This window comes from Nyctereutes procyonoides, unplaced genomic scaffold, assembly GCF_905146905.1.
Source record: "Nyctereutes procyonoides isolate TBG_1078 unplaced genomic scaffold, NYPRO_anot_genome, whole genome shotgun sequence".
NCBI lineage: Eukaryota > Metazoa > Chordata > Mammalia > Carnivora > Canidae > Nyctereutes > Nyctereutes procyonoides.
Genome location: NW_026575036.1, coordinates 25,248,396 through 25,267,722, shown reverse-complemented (window position 1 = coordinate 25,267,722; position 19,327 = coordinate 25,248,396). Strand labels below are relative to the sequence as shown.

General features: G+C 59.9%; 1 protein-coding gene and 1 long non-coding RNA gene across 7 annotated transcripts in view; one reads left to right on the top strand and one right to left on the bottom strand.

The window, feature by feature from the left end:
- Window positions 1-6,247: 6,247 nt before the first annotated feature.
- HDAC7 (histone deacetylase 7) overlaps window positions 6,248-19,327 on the top strand; it is a 38,919-nt gene continuing 25,839 nt past the window's right edge. For 2 of the 6 annotated variants that reach the window (XM_055318493.1, XM_055318492.1), the window contains exon 1: window positions 6,478-6,753. In XM_055318493.1, coding sequence (XP_055174468.1) covers window positions 6,735-6,753 — 19 coding nt within the window. In that variant the 5' untranslated portion in view covers window positions 6,478-6,734. Of the gene's footprint in view, window positions 6,267-6,477; window positions 6,754-11,977; window positions 12,173-16,722; window positions 16,819-18,258; window positions 18,540-19,327 lie in introns of those variants that run through there. The other 4 variants (XM_055318498.1, XM_055318497.1, XM_055318495.1 and 1 more) reach the window with 4 other exon arrangements.
- LOC129505467 (uncharacterized) lies at window positions 12,945-16,852 on the bottom strand. Its single transcript, XR_008663543.1, has 3 exons — window positions 16,714-16,852; window positions 16,111-16,228; window positions 12,945-15,666 (listed from the first exon to the last, which is right to left on the bottom strand). It is a non-coding gene; the product is annotated as an uncharacterized LOC129505467 (long non-coding RNA).

Sequence of the window (19,327 nt, the reverse complement as noted above, 5' to 3'; positions counted from 1 at the left end):
AGTGTTCCCAAAAAGGAATCATTAAGACTGATAACCAAGTCGGACCCTACCCTCCAGCCGGGACACCTACTGGGGCTCCAGAAGGTCCACCTGAGGGCATCCAGCAGTTCCGAAGCCCCAAGCCCGCCAGTCGGTGGACCACAGCATCCCTGCAGGGGCCCACTGGAGCGAGTAATTGTGAGCTGGCTGCAGAAAGGCATTTTGCAACTCAGACGAATTTCTTCTTGCTCATGATTAGAGTATGGCCCAGTGGCTGCCTCCCTGACCATAATCTCTGCTGGCACAGGCATCTCCAGGGCTGGGCAGTGTGGGCTGATAGAAGGAGTGCTGATCTAGAAGCTGGGACACCTGAGTTCTCCGTCTATTCCCTGCCACCGACTAACCGTGTCATCTCTGGCAAGTTATCCGCCCCCCGCCCCCCCGTCCCCATTTCCTTATCTGTAAAAGGAGTGGTTTGGATTGGATCAGAGAGGCCAAAACCTGAGATTACTGGGTAGCCTCCGCCCCAGAGTCTGACCGAGTCTGTGAGGGGGCCCAGAAATCTGTTTTTCACAGATCCTTCTAAGTGATTTTGATATGCTGTCAGGTTTGGGGGATCCTGCAGACTAGATAATCCTATAAATCTACTTACAGCTCTCAAACAGCAAAGATTCGAGTAAACAGAACAGTTGTGTCAAGAGTTTTAGTGCTGTGGGGCTTATCAGAGGGCAGGTGGTGGGCAGTTTACGTCATCGTCACCATGACCATTATGATTATTTTGCTGCCAGTATTATTGTTGTGGGGGCCCGTGGCAGGGCCCCGTCTGTGGGTTCCCGTCACTAACGGAGGCTCTGGCTTCAGGGGGCCCTCGCTTACCTCAAGGTTGGGAGTAGGGCCTGGAGAGAAGGGAAGGGTGGGTGGGGCCTCTTGGCAGGAGAAGCTTGCTTTCCTTCTCTCCTGGGTGGAGTTTGGCTGGATGGGCTTTGGCACCGACCTCTGGGGCTGAGAGAGCGTCTCCCCACCCATATTCCTCCCCCACTTTCTATCTCAGCGGCCTCAGCCCGGTGACTGCCTCTCCTCCTCCTCCTGTCCCGACTCCCTCTCCAGATGCCCTCAGTCCTCACCAACCTCATTCCTGAGCCTCGGTAATCTGTTTGCCACCCCTCTGCTTCCTTGCCTCGCCTGGCACATGCCATTCTCCCCACCTGGAATGTCACCCCCCTCGCCCCACACTGATTCACATTTCTGGGCTCCTCCAAAAGCCAGCTCAAAACTCTCTGCTTCATTCGGGCCCTGATCCCCTTGGGTCATTCGTCTTTGCTGTGGACTCACTGACCCTTGGAATAGTAGTCTCAGGGAAACTGCTTTAGACTCAGAAAAAAAAAAAAAAATCAGTTGCCAGGACCTAAACCAGCTCCCTCATTGGATAGATGAGAAAAACTGAAGCCCAGAGAGGTTGTGACTTGGCCGGAGGTCACACAGTAGTGAGATTTTAAGACTTGGCTTCTAAAAAAAATAAAAAATAAAAAAAGTAAGACTTGGCTTCTTCACAAGAGGCTTTCAAGTATTTTATGTTTGTTTTGTTTCTTCCACACATTGTGATCGATAGGAGGGCAGAGGCCGTGTTTTTGTTTTTGCCTTTAATGTTCTTTATCTCCACTGTGGTGTGTGTGCGCACGTGTGTGCCGTGCATCCAGGGGCTATCAGGCCAATGATTCTAAAACTCACAGGGGCACAAATGTTTGAGTATGTACTTCACGTGACCTCAGATCAGCCCTGTGAAGAGGTAGCCAAGAGATGGCCGTTTTACAGAGCAGAAAACTGAGACGTAGAGAGTTGGGACCTGGCAAGTTAATGGTAGAACTGGGTCTGAAACTCGAGTCCCCAGACTCCCAGCGCAGAGTCCTGATTCCCACAATGCCTTTCTTCTAGCTGTCTCCGGATGGTCCCGGTTGGGGTCCCAGAGTAGTCAAGGAGGTGACCTCTGCCATGTTTTGCGTTTATTCTTCTTTCTTCATCTCGGGGTTAAGGAGACCCTGTCTTTGGCTTCCTGCCCCTCCCCATCCTGTCCCATCACTCTCTCCTGTGTCCCCCCCCCAGGTCATTGTTGGCGCACAGACACACACGTATACTAAGAACTGCAGGTGTCTAGGGCAACAGACCACAGGGGAAACCACATCACCTTTGTTGACACTGGAGGGAGGCAAGGGGACCGGGTTAGGGACCTGCTTAGTTCCCTCCACCTGCCTTGGTCCTCACAATCAACTGGCCTACCAGCCTAAGCCATCTGGACTTGTAGCCACCCCCCAGCCTCTTCTTGACTTAGCCAACCAATTCTGGCCCAGGAGGACGGATCACCTCTTCTCTCACATCTTGAAATCTGATGTTGGGGGTCTGGCTGGTTGCGTCCCCCAGTCCTTACTAGAATACTTCCATAGTTCCTCTGATCCTGCCCGTGCGATGCCAACAGAGAAAGGTGGGAACCAGGGATGAGACAACACGGCTGGGGTCAACGAGGAGGTACCTGTGGCATCTAGAATGTCACCCGTAGATCAGCTGAGGCCTTGAGTAGGCAGGTTTACACTGGGGGCAGGAGACCTGGCAATGGCTTCCCCATTGTTCTGACCTGCCACAAGATACTGCACAGGCTCTGAATCAGACATATGGGATTAAGTCACTTACGGGCTTCGTGGACTTAGGCAAATCATTTTGTCTTTCTGAACTTAAGTTTGCTCACTAAAACAATGGGAGATAATAATGAAATATAAGGGAAAGAGCCTTGAACAGCACATGATACAAAGGAGACGCTCAATAAATCCTAATTATCTTCCCTCCTTCCTTCCTGCCTTCCATTTGTTATATCTGGTCCCATGAAACCCTTTATTTGGAGCTGGAGGCCTACCTCCCCGATCACTCTGCAAATCCCTAACCTTGTGAATTGGCATTTGTTCCCAGGTTCAGAAACTGCAATGCAAGGCCAACCCAACCCAATGAAAACGGCTGTCCTCTGAGATCTCACTGAGGCCTTGGGGAATGGGCGCTTTCTGCATGGCTTCCTGGGGACTGTGTGGGAAGTCTGGGCTAGGGAGGGAGTGGCTTTAGCTACCGCATCTAGAAGGCAGGGGTAGGAGTAGTCTCAGAGCCCCGAGTTTTGACCGGACGACTTCCTGGGGCTTGGAATCCTGGTACAGGGTGGGCACCTAATAATATTTGTTGAATGAACGAATGGCCTCATCACTTACTAGTTAGATTTCTTTTTTTTTTTTTAAGATTTTATTTATTTATTCATGAGAGACACAGAGAGAGGCAGAGACACAGGCAGAGGGAGAAGCAGGCTCCATGCAAGGAGCCCGGTGTGGGGGACTCGATCCCAGGACCCTGAGCCGAAGGCAGATGCTCAACCGCTAAGCCACACAGGAGTCCCGTCTAGTTAGATTTCTTAACCTTTCTGGGCCGTACTTTAATCATGAGCATAATGAGGATTATTAAGAATAAATGATCTAATGTTTGCAAAGGGGCTAGCATAGGGCTGCTGCATGGTATAGTCAGTAAAAGGTAGCCAAGTAAGGGCAGGAGAGGACAAAGAGAAGGTCAAGTAGGCCCAGAAGCCCAAAGGAGAAGAAGAAAGGGTATGCCCCCGGGCTTCGTACTGGCCTGAGACTCCGGGAAGGCCCTACGGGGCTAATGTCTTGGTGCTTGGCTGAGCAGCCTGGGAGAGAGGCCTGACTCCAGAGCCCTGCAGAGAAACTTCCCATGGTAACCAGGATAGAGGAGAGACAGGCAGCCTGCGCTTTTCTCCCTCATATCTCTCAGGGTTCCCGGAGGCTCTCTGACATATCCCAGCAAGGCTCATGGGACTTAGAAACTGGCTTAAGACACTGCCTTGGGTGGGAGGGTGGTAGCCACTGACTGAGGGAGTGAGGAGTTAAGATGTTAAGGGAAGGAGGGACACTGGCCAGCTTCCCGGATGCAGGTCTCACATGTTGTCTTTCTGTCTATGCTTTGGGGACAGTGAGTCCTGGTGTGTGTAGAAAGTGCTGGATACTTGAGGGACAGACAGAGGCAGGGGGAGATACCCTTTTTGCTCCAATCTCTTGGAGCTCAGTGATTAGGTCAAAAAGAAAAAGAAGGCTCACAAACAAACACACGAATGATGCACATGGGACAAATGAGCAAACAAGGGCCTGATTTCAGCCCAGAAATAACTACAGGAGTCCTGGGGTGTATTGGTGGGGACCATGGCAGGACTAAAGGAGAGATAGGGTGTGGGGGAGGGTAGAGGCTGGAGATCTGAAGGAGCCAAGCGATTTTTAATTTTTTTCCGGAAGCCACGGGCACGGAGGAGGGATCTGGAAGGAGAGGCAGCTGGTTTGTAGGTGAGAGCTGGGAAGAGTGCACCTGAGTAGAAGACCCTGTGTCTTGCAGAGTCAGCATGGGGAGTCAGGGGAGAAAAGGGTGTCCAGCTTGGGGGGAATGGTCCTTGAAGGCCATGAATATCTGTCTCACTTCAACAAATAACTCACAGAGAACTTGAATTCTCCTGAATTCTGTGCAAGGCACTTAGCAAGACACTACCAGAAATGTACCCATGACCAAAGGCTGGGCTCAGGGGATGCCCATCTTGAACATTCTTGGGAAGAAGGAGAGTAGGCTCGGTGGATGAAGGTCAGTGTACAGGAAAAGACTCGACAGCGTGTTGGGGTGGGGTCTTGGAGGGGAGGGAAGGAATCCCTCTGGCTGTGTGAATCCCAGAAAGGCTCCTGGAGAAGGTGGTTATAGACCTTGAGGGTTGGAAAGATTTCCACAGGAGCAGCAAGGGACTAGGAGCGCATCATTTGTGGAGGAAACGTGATGAGCCCAGGGGAGGGAACAGTAAAGCAGGAGGGCACGATGGGAGCAGACAGCAGCCCAGGTTAGCTGAAATAATCCGAAAAATAGCAGCAACTAATATTATTGAACACTAAGCCCCAGGAGTCAGCGAGAAAAAAAAAAATAGAGACGGAGATTGAGGGAGAGAGAGAGAGAGAGATGTTTGCATAGTGTGCACCATGCTGTGGGAGGGCTCGGGTGGCAGGCGAGGAGTTCGAGAGGGTAAGTTAGCAAGAGCGGAGGGGCTGGGTGGGCCTGCTGCGTGAGCCCTGGGACAAGGGAAGGAACGAGGTGGAAGGGCTGCTGCTCAAAATCCCAGGCCCCAACAAGTGGTGCGGGAACGAGGGTCTGTGGTCAGAAGCTGGGCCCTGCCATGGCCAAGCCAAGCCCTCCTAGGCCGCTGCAGACTCTTGCCTCCCAGGTGGCATGGCTCTGCCTCTGGCTCTACCTCAGTTTCTCCTTCTAGAATGGCGAGACTCTTGGGGTCCCTAGGACAGAGGGAGGCAGGCTGGGTAGGAAGTCGGAGGGAAGCTGCATCCAGCCTTCCAGAGGCGACACCTCCCACGGCAGAAGAGCCTAGGGCTTGGGGCTGTGGCCCTCCCCCCTTCCCGGAGCCAGCCCCTCCATCTCCCACCCAGCAGCTTGCCAGGGGCCACGGGGCTGACAGGCCAGGCCGGGAAGCACAGTGGTGAGGTCCTCGCCCCTGACCCCTGCGTCTGACCTTCTGGCCCTGTAAAGGGAGGGGGGCCGAGAGCACCGCTGCGCAAGGCCGGCCCGGAGCCGAGTTTATTAGCTGAGGGAGGGCTGGAGGCGGCTGCATTCCGACTCACAGACTGGAACATTTCTGTGATCCGCTGTAATGCACTGGGAGACACTGGGCACATTGCTGAAGTTTGACTCATAGGGACCGGGAGGGGGAAAGAAGGGGGGAGGGTTGTGGGGGGGAGAGAGGAATGGGGAGGAAGAGAGGAAGAGGAGAGAGGAGGGAAGGAAATCCCTTGAGAAATTTCTTTAAAAAAAGAAAACTTTCAAAATCGGCACCACCCCCACCCCCTTTTTCTTTTAATAGGAACAGGCTGGACCCTTCTGTTCCCCCTCAGCAGGCGGGGGGCGGGGGGGGCGGGGGGGGGCGGGGGGCAGTGATTCAAATCAGATCCTGGAACTTTCCTCAGGCAAGTGGCGTCGGGGAGGGGGGTGCGGGGGGCCGGGGGTGTCGGTCCGGGAGTCCTCGCCCGGGACGCGGCGGGTCGGGGTGCGGGGGGGACCCCACGAGCGTGCCCGGTGCCCGTGTGCAGCTGCGCCGCCGCCCGTGCGTGCTCGCAGTCGGAAGCGTGTCGGTGCGGCCGACTGCGCCCCGGTGCAAGCAAGCGGGGCTGTGCGCTCGCGTACGCCGCGTGTGCAGGGCTGCGTGCGCCCAGGTAGCGGGGTTTCCGGGAATTGCGCGCGGCTCTGCGCGCCGCGCCCCGGGCTGGGCGGCCCCGGGCTGGGCGGCCCCGGGCTGGGCGGCCGCGCGCGGGTCGGGCCCGCGTCCCGCGATCCGGGCTCGGCGCTTGCGTCCCGGCCGCGCGGGGGGTGTCCGCGGCCGCCCGCGCGCCCCGCCGGCCGGGGTGTGCTGTGCGGCGGCGGTGCGTCCCCGGGCCGCGAGCGCCGGCCCCCTCCCTCCCCTCCCCCTTGGCCCGCTCGCAGGCTCAGATAAAGCATTTCCTTCCATTGTCATCCTACCCTGCCGGCCGGGCTGCCAGGGCCCTCCCCCTCCCGGCCCCCTCCCTTCCTCTCGCCGTCTCTCAGTCGCTCTGCAGCCGCCGGCGGCCGGGGGGGATGTGAGGCCGGCGCCCCAGCCCCCCGCCCCGCCATGAGCCCCCCGCTCTGAGGGCCCCGGCCCCTGGATGCACAGCCCCGGCGCGGGTGAGTACCGGGCGGCCGCCCCCCGCCGCGCCCGCCCCGCCCCGCCCTGCGCGCGGCACCCGGCGGGCTCCGCTCGGCTCCGCTCGGCTCCGCTGCGGCTCCGCTGCGGCTCCGCTGCGGCTCCGCTCCGGCTCCGCGGGCCCGCAGCGCCCCCCCCCCCGCGCCCCCGGCCGCGCCCGCCCCGCCCCGGCTCCGCGGGGCTCGGTGCAGGCCCCCGGCCGGGGCTGGTTCCGGGGCCGCAGGGCTCGGGCCTCCCGCGGGGCGCCCACATCCGCCCGCCCCGGGGCAGCGCCAGGCCCGAGGGCGGGAGCCGGAGGCCCCGGGCCGCCGGCGCGCAGGCCGGGCGCCCCGTCACCCCCGCGGCCGCGGAGCAGCGCGCGGCGGCCCCGGGCAGGGAGGGACGGCGCCGCGGCCCCGGGAGGGGGCGGTGCTCGGGGCGGAAGGTTTGGGAGCGCGAGGGCAAAGGGCAGGACCCAGGGAGTCGGGGCGCGCTCGGGGCGCTGGACATCAGCGCCCCCATCCCGCGGGGCCCGGGAGGGCCGAGCGCCCACCCCTCCGCGGGGGGGCCGGGACCGCTCTCCTGGAGGACCCGGAGGTTTGCCCGAGTTCCGCCCCCCCCCCCCCGGCTCTCCCCTGGGGCGAAGAGACACCTGTGCCCGAGCGACCGCCGAGGTGCGGGCAGCGGCGCGGGAGGGGGGACGGGATGCGCGCCCCCCAGGCTGGGGTCGGTCGGCACCGGGAGGGGGTGTGTGAGCAGGGGGCGAGTGTGGCCGCGCGGCTGGGCTCTGCCGCGCCGAGTTCTAGGCCCGTGGTAGGAGGGAGCCCTCTGAGCTTGCGGGGGGCCCCCGGACCCCCAGCCCCACGTCCTCCTCTCTGACTGCCCGGTGGGATGTGACCTCGCCAGCCACGGCCGCTCCTCCCCCCGAGTCCTGGCCGCTCCCGCTCCCTCGTCCCTGCTGGCTGTCCTGCGCACACACAGGCCTCCTGCTGCAGCTGGACACTGGCTGCCTTGCCGCTGCCCATCCCTCCCCACACCCAGATTCAACATCTGCTTGAGGCCCAGCCCTGCCTGCCAGCTTTTAGGTGGAGAATGAGGCATTGGCCCTCAGTGGCCCTGCTGGGGCCTCAGCGTCTGGACTCATCAGCCCCATCCCGAGACTTGCAGCAGGACCCATGGGGACCTTCCTCAAGACCACTGCCCAGCCCCTGGGCTGAAAGAAAGGAGACTGTGGCTCAGTTCCCTACCCCCTAATGGGGTGCTTTGGCAGCCCTCATCTCCCCAACAAGGACCCCATAGGCCAGGTCCCTAAAGTGGCTTGGCTGCCCGCACACTTCTCACTCCTCATGCCAGCCCTCTTGTACTTCGCCGGCTCCGTCTCTGGCTCCTGCAAGCCACCCTTAGCTCCTCGTTGCTTATCAGCTCACCCCCCTCACTCTCTGTGTGCCCTCTGCGCACCTCAGGTTATAAGTAATTTTCTTCTTCTCTGTAGTCCCTTTAGAGGGAAACTAAGGCACAAAGCAATCCCGCTGTGTTGTGCCCAGCGAACCTAGACTGGAACCAGGTCTGGACCGGCTGGGACTTCTTCCCTGCCGTTTGTCCCCTGATGTTCCTCATGCTGGGTAGGAACAGGCTCAGAGCTGCCTCTTGGTGTTACTTCTAGAACAGCCCCGGGGCAGTGTTCTCCTGAGGCCTCTGTGTTCTCAGCCTCAGCCCCTGGGCAGGTGTCTCTCTGGCCACTTGGTCTTAAGCTGGGATCCTGAAGCTGGCAAGTTTGCATTCGGGTCTTGCATCGACCGTCCCCAGAATCTAGACTGGTCGCTCTGCTTTGACACTGAAGCTCAGTTTCCCCATCCATAAAATGGGGACAACATTTCAGGTGCGCTTCCCAGAGGAAGAGAGGTTGGCTCGAAAGAAATGGACCGGCGTCCAGTGTGGGGGCCCTTGGGCTGCCTCCAGCTTCCTTCAGGGATGATGGACGGACCCCAGCTTTCATCCTTGGAATGGGAGTTGGAACTCTTTCTTTCTCCGTCCTCATTTACAACCCTTGGGAGTGATGAACTCCTGTGTGATGGGGTGGGGAGTGGGGCCCCTCCTGTAGCTGTAGGCCTGCTTGCCCAGCCCAAGGCCCTGGAAGGCAGAAGCTGGTGCAGCCCCAACCTCCTCTTTCTCTTTCTCCTTGGCCTTTCATAAGAGCTGGGAATTTTGAAGTTGGCGGGGGCCTGAGAGAAGATGAGCTAATGCAAGGCCCAGGGTCACCCAGCCAGGGAATGTAGGCCGAGTGGGCCTGGAACCAGACCCTCTAACTCTGTTGGTGCCCATTCCCCTGGCCTTCCCCTTCCCTGGCCTGGCTCAGGTCCTGCCCATGCCCACCTGTCACACCTTGGCCCTGGCCAGACGTTGGCCTGGGGCGTGCAGTGACGTGAGGTATTGCTAGAAGCAGGGCCAGAGTAAGGCCTGGGAGCTTGGGTTGGGGGTGGGGGTCATCTGTCCAGGACTGTGCATTTGTGTATGTTGGATTTGTTCACTAGATGGGGCACTTCCTCTGGGGCAGGAAGCTTTGATTTCCTGTGGTGGGGGCGTTGGTAGGATTAGAAGTGGGGGGCTCAGCTCTGGGCCATCCCTGATGTTGTTGAGAACCGTAGAGGGGCACTTTCTGTCCAAGGCTGCTTCCCCCAGCCCAGGGGAGGCAGGAAGGAGAGCAATGGTGAGGAGGCCCAAGCTGAGGCCAGAGGAGGAGGCCATAAGGGCCGTGAGATGGTGTGTGTGTGTGTGTGTGTGTGTGTGTGTGTGTGTGTGTGTTGAGGGGGGGTAGCGGTGGGCAACACAGCAGGAAGCCTGGTCAGCAGGTGACCCTGCCGGCTATTGTGTTTCCCTGTGATATTTCCCCCCTGTTTCTGTGGTAACCTTCCCCGGGGACCCGGGCCTTTGGGCTGCAGGAAGGTGCCCCCAGACAGCCCTTTCCTTAGAAGCCTGAGTATTAGGAGGAGTCCCTAGATCCAGCCACCTCCCTAGCCCTTCTGGCTCCCGAGGACCAGGGCCTGGGAATCTGGGCGAGTGGTTTGAGTGAGCACCGATGGGGGTGCCTGGGTGTAGGCCCCTTTGCATCTCCTGGGTTGGGGGGAGTGGAAGAAGAGGAGGGGCTGCTGGATTTTGGGGAGGACTCTGTACCTCCCCTCATTCCATCTCTCCGCTGTGCTCCTCCAGCAGCCCTCCTTCTACCAGGGGGAGGCGGACAGCCTGCTGCCTGGGGCAAGGGGTAGGAGTGGGGGTGGCAGAGGCGGGAGGGATGTTTTCATCAGCAGAGCATAGCTCCTTTGGTCCTGGACCAGTTCCCAGAGGCAAAATAAATTCAGAAGAGCGTCTGTTTAGTGTGGGTCAGCATGTGCTGGGTGTGTGCGCGCACCGGGTTTGTGGTGGGGGGTCTGTCTGTGTGCCCCCGGGCGGTTCCAGGTGATCCGTGTGGTGGCTCTGTACTGGGTGTTTGGGGAGTGGGCACACGTGTAGTGCAGATGTATGCCAGCCGTGTGGTTGTGCACCTTTGCAGTTTATTGCTCTGTGTGGGATACATGGACATGTTTTGGGGGAATGTCTACCTGGGTAAGCGTGGCTTTTTAATAGAAAAGCACGATCTCATCCGCGGTCCTCAAGCGCCAGTTCTTGAACCATTTGCTTCAGTCGCCTGGGAGTGTGTGAAAAATAAAGAGCCTTAGGCCCCATTCCAGACCAACCTAGAATCGGCAGGGTTGGGGCCTAGGAATCTGGATTATAGCACGTGCTTCGGGTGATTCTGGTGCAGAGCTGCGTTTGAGGACCGCCAACGGGGGACCGTCCTTGTCGTTTTTTTTCTTTCTGAGAAGACTGAGACCCATAAGGCTTTGTGGTTTGTCCAAGGACACGGGGCCATGAAGAGGAAGATCTGGGACAAAACTCAAGTCTTCCAAGACCGGTCCAGGACTTACGCACGCATCCGCTCTGGGTGCACACGTGCACAGGTCCACACTCGGCATGATGCAGTGGGCCAGATGGGGATGGTGTGGTTACTGACTGGGCCTTGACCTTTCCTCGGGGGTGCCAGCCTTCCTGACCTTGCTCTTCCTGTTACATCCTGCTTTCTCCTCCCTGAGGAAATCCTGGAACTGTCGAGCATCTACTGCAAAGATGCTGTTGGCAGCCAGGAGGCCCCATCTACCGAGCCCATCATTCAGCTATTTTTTCATCCAGTGGAGGCTTCCTGGCCCTGCTGGGTGCCAGGTACTGGGCACAGATATGCACTGAACGCAAAGGCAGAGTGTCTGACCTCAGGGAACTTCCACTTGAGGCCAGGAAAGAAATGAGTGTATGTATCTAGTTATACATTGTGATAAGCCCAAGGAGGAAGTGAACTGGGTGCAGTGATAGAGGATAGCAAGGTGGGACACCCTGAGGTAGAGTGGCCAGGAGAGGCCTGCTTGAGAGGGTGACACTGATGCCTTCTGTCACCTGTCCAGACCAGAAGCGGGGCCCTCAGAGCCTCTGAGCATGCCTGGGAGCTGCCTGGATCCAGGTAGGGGACCTGGGTGGAGCACTGGCCGCCGAGGACAAGGCCTGTTTCCTGCCCTGGCAGGCAGCAGGGTCTCTGCTCCCCAAGTAGCCCCCAGAGTTTGGCCGAGGGGGAGAAGAGGAGGGGCAGCTGGACAGGGCTGAAATCCAGGCTGCTCCATTGCTCGAGTAGCAGGAGCCTTTTCCTTCCAGCCTGGGTGAGTCCATGGCCTTCCGCGGGCAGGCACCAGGCACATGTTGGGAGTGGGGGAAGGCCGGGCCTCACCCCAGGAGCTCTCAAGCACCACCCCATTCCTGACGCTCCAGCCTCACCTTCCTCCCACCTCATCCCCTTCCTCCCCATCTCCCCACCTGGGAACTCCCGTGCCAAGTCCCTCCTCTCTGGGTCTAGCCTGGCTGCCTCGGTAGCCACTGAGATTTATTTGCCTGGCTCTGGAATCACTGTGGAGAGGGTCGAGACTTAGAGAGGACCTGGCCCTGGAAGAGACAACAGACCAGAGAGATCCAGGGCAGGGGCCAGAGAAGACACAGCAGAGGAGAGGGCCGTGGCTGGCCGGATCAGGGGTCCGGACAGGAGAAAAGGCGTGAAGGAGTCCCTTGACCGGGTGCCCCCAGAGCCTCTCCTGGGCCCTTGGAATCTGCTCCCCAAAGTGGGTGAGACTCTCTCAGCCCAGGGCACAGACATCAGCTAGCTCCCCTGCAGTCCTACCCCTTCCCCCTCTCAGGAGGCTAACTTGGGGGCAAGAAGCCCTCAGACCCTCTCATCTGCAACCTCTTCCTGCCACAAAGGGAGAGGGCTTTACCTGGGGGGCTGAGAGCTGAGGCTGCAGGGAGCTGGAAGCCGTTCCTTAGAGACCTGAGCGGCAGAGGAGCCCCCAGGTAAGAGGAGAGCCCTCTGCCCAACCCCTTCCCACCCCACTGCCTCAGCTGGCACTCTACCCTGGGCCTCCTTTAGACTGCTCAGTGCCCAAGCCCCCTGGCCTCGCTGCCTCCCAGGCCTTCACTCCCAAGCTTAGCCTCCAGAACCTCCACAGCAGGATGGGGAGGGAACTTTTAGTAAGGAGGGCACAGGGCTAAACTCACCATCCCCACCATGCTCCTCCCCACTTCCTTTTTTCCCCCATGTTGCCTGCAGGGATTGGAAACCCTGGTAGCCCCGAGCCCTCGGGCCTTCAGGGAGAGCCTCTGCCCTGGGAAGCACGAGGGGTCCCCCATTCCTGCTCGGGAGTGCAGCTCAGCTCCTGCACAGCCCATTCCCAGGAGCCCACCTGGGGCTCCTGCCCTCACTCCCAGGAAGTCTCATCCCTGCCTCCCCCAGCTCCCAGGAAGGCTGGGAAAGGCGGGGCGGCTGGGAGAGCCACAGGTTCGGAAAGAGTCCGGGGTGGGGGAATTCGGCAACTGGGCTGTAACCGTCTTGTTTTGCTTGCCCCACAAACCTGCCCGGGCATCCGCTGCACCCGCCGGGGCGTTCAGGTTAGAGAACTGCTCTCAGAATGACGGGCTGGTGGCACCCGGTTGGGGCAGGGGGTGGGGGTGGGGTGAAGGGGGGAGCCCCAGGCCAGGGGGAGCTGGAGGGTTAAAAATAGCAGCAGCCCGGTTTCGGTTAGCAAATGTGGAGGCGGGGAGCTGGAGGCGGGGCGGGAGGCAGGCAGTGTTTGCCCGCAGCAGCAGGGCTGTGTTTCCCCTGGGTCCCAGGAGTGAGTCACGGTGGAGACGCCCGAGGAGGTGCTGGCACAGCACCCCCACCCCCACCGGGGCGAGGGGCTGAGCGCAGGCCTCATCTCCCTGGTTCTAGAGGACCGGCGTCTCCCTTCCCGGCCTGCAGAACCATCTTCAGAGATGGGCCAGGCGGATTGTAGGATCTAGGGGAAGACATGAACCCCTCCTGAGGCCAAAGACGCGGCTTGGTTCCCAGTGGGCTTGGTTCCCAGTGGGCTTGGTTCCCAATGGCCGGGGACCCTTGTGCCAAGCTGCACAGGGCCCTGAGTCTTCAAGTGGGAGTTTCCTCTGATGCGATGCGTATGCAAACGCATGGTAGGCTCCGAGGCCCCCTACAGATGTGGATTACTGCCCTTGGGTCCTTCTGTGCCCCTTGCGAGGCCTGGCACCGGAGCCTTCCAGTAAGGACACAGAGGGAGGAATGGGATGCCCCTTCTAGCTTCTGCTAGTCCCTCGTTCTCCTGCAGACAGCTGAGTGTAACCTTGGGCACGTGGCTGGCTGTGTTTGCCTCAGTTTCTCCATCTCTGTACGGTGAAGATAATAATAGTTTCAACCTCATGGAGTTGCTGTCAAGATTAAAGTACATAATGTCAGAGTCATGCCCGGTATGAAGCCAGTGCACACAGAGTATTCATCATTATTGATGTTATTGTTCATATTTTTTGAAGGTCAAGGATAGGGAATGTTAAAGACACGAAGAACAGAAACTGGGCCCAGCCCCAGTTCACAGAAGAAAACCAGGCCAAAATCACTGTTCCAGATTCCTCCACCCATGAGGGCCTAGAATAGCGGGAGTCCGTAGCCAGAAGTCACAGGGTGGACCCCTTCTCTCTTTCACTGCACCCCCCCCCCCCCGGCTCCTCCAGCGAGGCAGGATGCAGGAGGACCCAAGGGCCTCTGCGCCAGCTGGCACTGGGGAGGGTCTGGGATGGGACCGCCCTGATGGACCTATGTCGAATACCTTGCCAGCATCTGCTGGAGTGACCTTTATTTTCGCCCCTCCCTGGCAGCTCTTAAGAGGAGCATGAAGCAGAGGAGGGATGGGAAGTTCAGTGATGTCAGCAGTGAGTATTCCCAGCACTGTGGCCCTGGAAGAGGCAGGAGGCATTTCTTTCAGGAAATGATCATTATTCAGCCTACAGGCATTCATTAAGTAAGACCTGACGTGGTGCCCGGCCCTGAGCTAGCCCCTCTGTGTGGTTCAGGAGAGGCAGGGGACACTAGATTGTAAATAATACAGAACCTCAAACGCGGGGAGGGCCCGAGCATATGATGCATGGAGTCTGGGAAAGCCTGTTGTCCTAGCTCCCATGGGAACCAGAAGTTGAGCCTTGACTTCACTACCCGTTGTGACATCTTTGTCTGTGTGTGTGTATACATATACAGTTTTCCTTTTAAGATTTTATTTATTTATTCATGAGAGACACACACAGAGAGACAGAGACATAGGCAGAGGGAGAAGCGGGCTCCTCACAGGAAGCCTGTTGTGGAACTTGATCCTGGACCCCGGGATAACGCCCTGAGCCAAAGGCAGACACTCAACCGCTGAGCCACCCCGGCGTCCCTATATTCTGTTTATTATTATTATTATTATTATTATTATTATTATTATAGATGTAGGTCTTGTGCATTGTAGATGACTGGACAACACAGACAAGCGAAAATTTAAAAGCTGAGAAACATTCCAGCCCCAGTGGTCAGAGACCACTGCCACAATACCTCTTCACACCTCCCTGTTCCCTGGCCTGCCCTTATATGTCATATTTCCTACAAAAATGCGATGACACTGCACATGCTGCCTTTTCAGTGATCTCCACCTCCCACGATTGTACATTTTCATCTCATCCAATTCCCAATTGGCCAGAAATTGTCCTTCACAGCTGGTTTGTCCAGATCAGTACCCAGGACCACGCATCTGTTTACTGAGTTCCCTGAAGGCTATATAAGCGCCCTGGCTGGATTTTGTGGTCTGGAAAAACTCTGGCCCACCGAGTCCCAAGGGCAGCCGCAGAACCCTGGCTGCAGAAAGGAATCGTGTCGCCGGGGAAATCGCCCTGATAGACCTCTGCCATCTTCCAAAAAGGAATAGGCCAAACAAGGGGGATACGATACCCAGGCGCAACTGGGATGGGGATCTCTGGGCACTTACTGTCATTAATATTAATGTGGCATCCTGTGAGTGCCAGCATTCATAGCTTATTGCTATTCAGGGACTCCTCTATCTGCGACACCCCCAGGCCCAGGAGCAGGCCCCGGCCTCCGCGGTGGCCTCTGCCTTCCCCTGCCCCAGGTCCAAGGGCACTGATGGCCTTTGGCTGTGTTCCCAGTCCCCAGGAGTCCGTCCTAAAGGAGGGTGCTCTGTTCTGCACTGGCGGGGGCCTCCATCTCTCCACCTGCTCCAGGCCTGCCTGTGTGTTTGAGGCCTGGAAGGAGGTGGGAGGTGGAGAGAGAGAGAGAGGGAGGGAGAGCAAGCTTCTTCTCCCGAGGGAATTCACTCCCAAGTAGCCGCTCCACGGGTGACTTGCTCTGGTTATGCAACCTGCGTTTTCTACAGTGCTTGACAGCTTCCAGAGTGCTTTCACGCAGCGTTTGATCCTCCATGGCAGCCCTGGGAGGTTGGCTTGTTCGGTTCCGTCCTGCTGGAGGCCGCTTGCTTACAGGAAACAATAAAACGGTAACATGTGCATTTAACAAAACAGGGAAAACATAAGATGCAAAAGGAAGTGAAGACGGGTCTGGGAGTGCCTCCTGGAGACAAAAGGCATCTGAAGGGCCCAGGCAGAGATGACTATCTCGGTTTTTATTTTTGTTGCCGGCGCTGTTTTCTGGGTGCAAGAGTAGCACACTGTGGGAGCGCGCCGCCCCGGGAGTCCCGCCCGGGCCTTCGGACGCCCGGATCCTCTGTGGCCCGTGGCCCCCCGCTGGCCTCACTCCCCACCTGGGGAGGTGGGTGCACTTGTGCACCCGCTGCCCCAGGATTAGGAGCTTAGGTTCTGGAGCCCCAGAAGCCCACCCACAGAGCTGTGCCGCCTCCGCAAGTTCCTTAAGAATGCCGCACCTCAGTTTCCCCTTTGTGAGAGGAGGCTACTTACGGTACCTTCCACTTCCAGACGGGGGTTTTGGTGAGGACCAACCGGGACACAGTGCAGGTCAGGTGTCACCCAGCCTGGTAACCGGCGCGCAGTGGGTATTCAGGACGTGGCTGTGGATCGCCGCTAATCTCATTCATTAGCAATTAGAATAAGATAATAATAAGGATCATTATTAATCTCATGATTTGCCCCCCCCGCCCCCCCCCCCCCCGCAGCCTCTGGCCCGGACTGAGGGGCCTCCTGGGTGGCACCGGAGGGAGCAGCCAGGGAAGGCCCGACTCCTGGCTCCCGGGCAGGTGGCAGAGGCAGAGCTGGTGGGCGAGCAGGAGAGGGGGACGCGATGTGGCCCGGCCGAGGAGGGCCCCCCCCAAGCTGAGGGAAGGAACAGGAGAGCTTGGAGGGGAGAAGGAGCGGCCCTGAGACAGGCCCCGGGGCGGGGACCGTGCTTCCTGTTGGGGCAAGCGCTGGCCCTTGAGAAAGACTGTCTGGGGCTGGCGGCTCAGAGGGAGCAGCTGGTCTAAGCGGGCAGCGGGGCCTGGGGGAGGGCAGGGGCCGAGGCCGAGGCCCAGGAGCCTCCCCCCTCCCCACCTTGCAGATGGGGCCCCCACCTTGGCTGCTCAGGTCGTCTTGCTTATGATCGGAGAGATGGTGGTTAGGTATCAGGGCGAACTTCCTATGTCCGGGATTGGAGCCCGGGGCGCAGGGCAGTGAGGGTAAGTGGGAACCGGGCTCCGGGGCTCCGAGGGCTCCGGGCCGGGAGTCGGGCCGCGCCGCGGGGGGCGGGGGCGCGAGCTCAGGGCTTCCCGGTGCTCGCCGCGGGGCCCGGGGTGGGCGCGGGCGGGGGGGGGGACGGGGGGGGACCGGCGGCGGGGGACTGGCCGGGGCCCGGAGCCAGGAAGGGCTCCTTTCCCACCCCCGGGAGCCCGGGCGCCGCTGCCATGGTTACGGCTGCTTCCTGTTTGATTCATCTCGCCCCGCAGGAGGGAGCCGCCTCCCGCCGGCCGCCGCTGCGTGGGGCTGTTTACAACAGCCGCGTGTGGGATTCCCAGAAAGAGACTCCAAACCGGACATCCTGCGGCTGCAAAATACCCAGGTGTCAGGAGCTAAAAATAGGCGGCCCAGGGCCCAGGGCCCCAGGCCAGGGGAAAGGGGCACGCGCGGCCGGGCGGGCTGGGGGGGGGCCGGCGGTGGCCTCCTCTCCAGCCCCCCCAGGGCTCCAGGGCCCGGGCTCCCCCCAGGACCGGCTGGTGGCCTCCCTCTCCAGGCCCCCCCCCAGGGCTCCAGGGCCCGGGCTCCCCCCCAGGACCGGCTAGTGGCCTCCCCTCCAGGCCCCCCCCAGGGCTCCAGGGCCCGGGCTCCCCCCCAGGACCGGCTAGTGGCCTCCCCTCCAGGCCCCCCCCAGGGCTCCAGGGCCCGGGCTCCCCCCCAGGACCGGCTAGTGGCCTCCCCTCCAGGCCCCCCCCAGGGCTCCAGGGCCCGGGCTCCCCCCCAGGACCGGCTAGTGGCCTCCCCTCCAGGCCCCCCCCAGGGCTCCAGGGCCCGGGCTCCCCCCCAGGACCGGCTGGTGGCCTCCCCTCCAAGCCCCCCCCAGGGCTCCAGGGCCCGGGCTCCCCCCCAGGACCGGCTAGTGGCCTCCCCTCCAGGCCCCCCCTGGGCTCCAGGGCCCGGGCTGCCCCCTCCCCCATGGCTGGCTGGTGGCCTCCCATCCAGCCCCCCACCCCAAGGCTCCAGGGCTCCAGGGCCCGGGCTCCCCTTGGAGGGACTGACTAGGGTCTCCCCTCCAGGCGCCCCCCCCCCCACAGGGCTCCAGGGCCCCAGGCTCCCCCGCCCCAGGGGACTGACCAGAGCCTCCTATCCAGCCCCCCCCCCCAGGGCTCCAGGGCCCCAGGGCCCAGGCTCTCCCCCAGGACTGACCTGTGGCCTCCCCGCCCAGTTACCCCTCCAGGGCTCCAGGGCCCAGGCTCCCCCACCCCCACCCCAGTGCTGGCTGGTGGCCTCCCATCCAGCCCCCCACCCCACCCCCCCTCAGGCTCCAGGGCTCCAAGGCCCGGGCTACACCCAAAGGGACTGACCCAGGCCTCCATCTGGGCTGGTGGCCCACCCACCTGTGAGCCAAGCCTGTGCCCCAGGGGTAGCTGGGCCCTCGGCCTACAGCAGCTAGGCCAGCTCCGGGATGCCAGTGAGAATCTCAGAGAAGCTTCTAGAGAGTGGGTGCAGCAGGCAGTGAAGAGCCCGGGAAAGTGAAGTGGGTGCTCTTCCAGGACCCCGACCTGTCACCGGCCCCTTGTTCCCACATGCAGTCCGAAATCATTGCTTGGAATCTTCCAAGTCAGCAGTTGCTCCACATAAGTGACTCTTCAGGGTTGGCCGCACGAGGACCCCAAGATGAAACAGGCAGCTTTTGCTCTCGAACCTCCAGCAGGCCAGGCCTGGGGTCAGCTGCCCGTACTGGTCTCTCTCTGTGGGGCCGGGTGGCTTTTCCATCTTTCCCTGTGCCCCGGGCCTTGTGCTTGCTCCCCACCTGTTGGCCTGTGAAGTGCCTGGGAAGGACAGTGGGGGGCAGTGGTCGAGAATATGGATTCTGGAGCCCGGGGCCTGGCCCAAGCCCCAGCTGAGCCACCTTTTGTGACTTCAGACAGGTTACTTAGTACTACTGGGCCTCAGTCTACTGATCTCTATATTAGGGATTTAAAGAAAAAAACTCCTAACTACCTCCTGTCCCAAGGGTTAGATGAATTAGCAAATGTCAGGCACTCAGAACACCTGACCCACAGGAGTGTTTACAAAAGTTCAGATGGAAGAGAAAGGGAGGGGAGAGGCCAGGCCTAAGAGATGGGGCAGGGAATGCCTCGGGCAGAAGATGGACTGTGGCAGAAGAGGAGAGGGTGGGGTGGGGGGGACCAGATGCTGAAATGCTTTTGCCAGAAGGGAGGTCACCGCCAAGTTCTGGGACAAGTGGTATTAATCATGACTCCTGAGGGGCCCCCTACCACCTACCTACCGTGTGCTGGGCGCTTCACACACAGTGTTGCTAATCTCAGATGACCTCTTCCAAGTGCACAGTCTTCTTGCCAGCCGGGCAGCCGAGGCTTGACCGGGTTACACTTGAGTCCCTGGCTCTCCCTGCCGGTCACTGGGGGATTCAGAGTTTGAACCCACATCCATCTGACCTCAAAGCCTCTGTGCCGTGGAGCCTTGATTCCATTACTTTGTGTGGCAGGA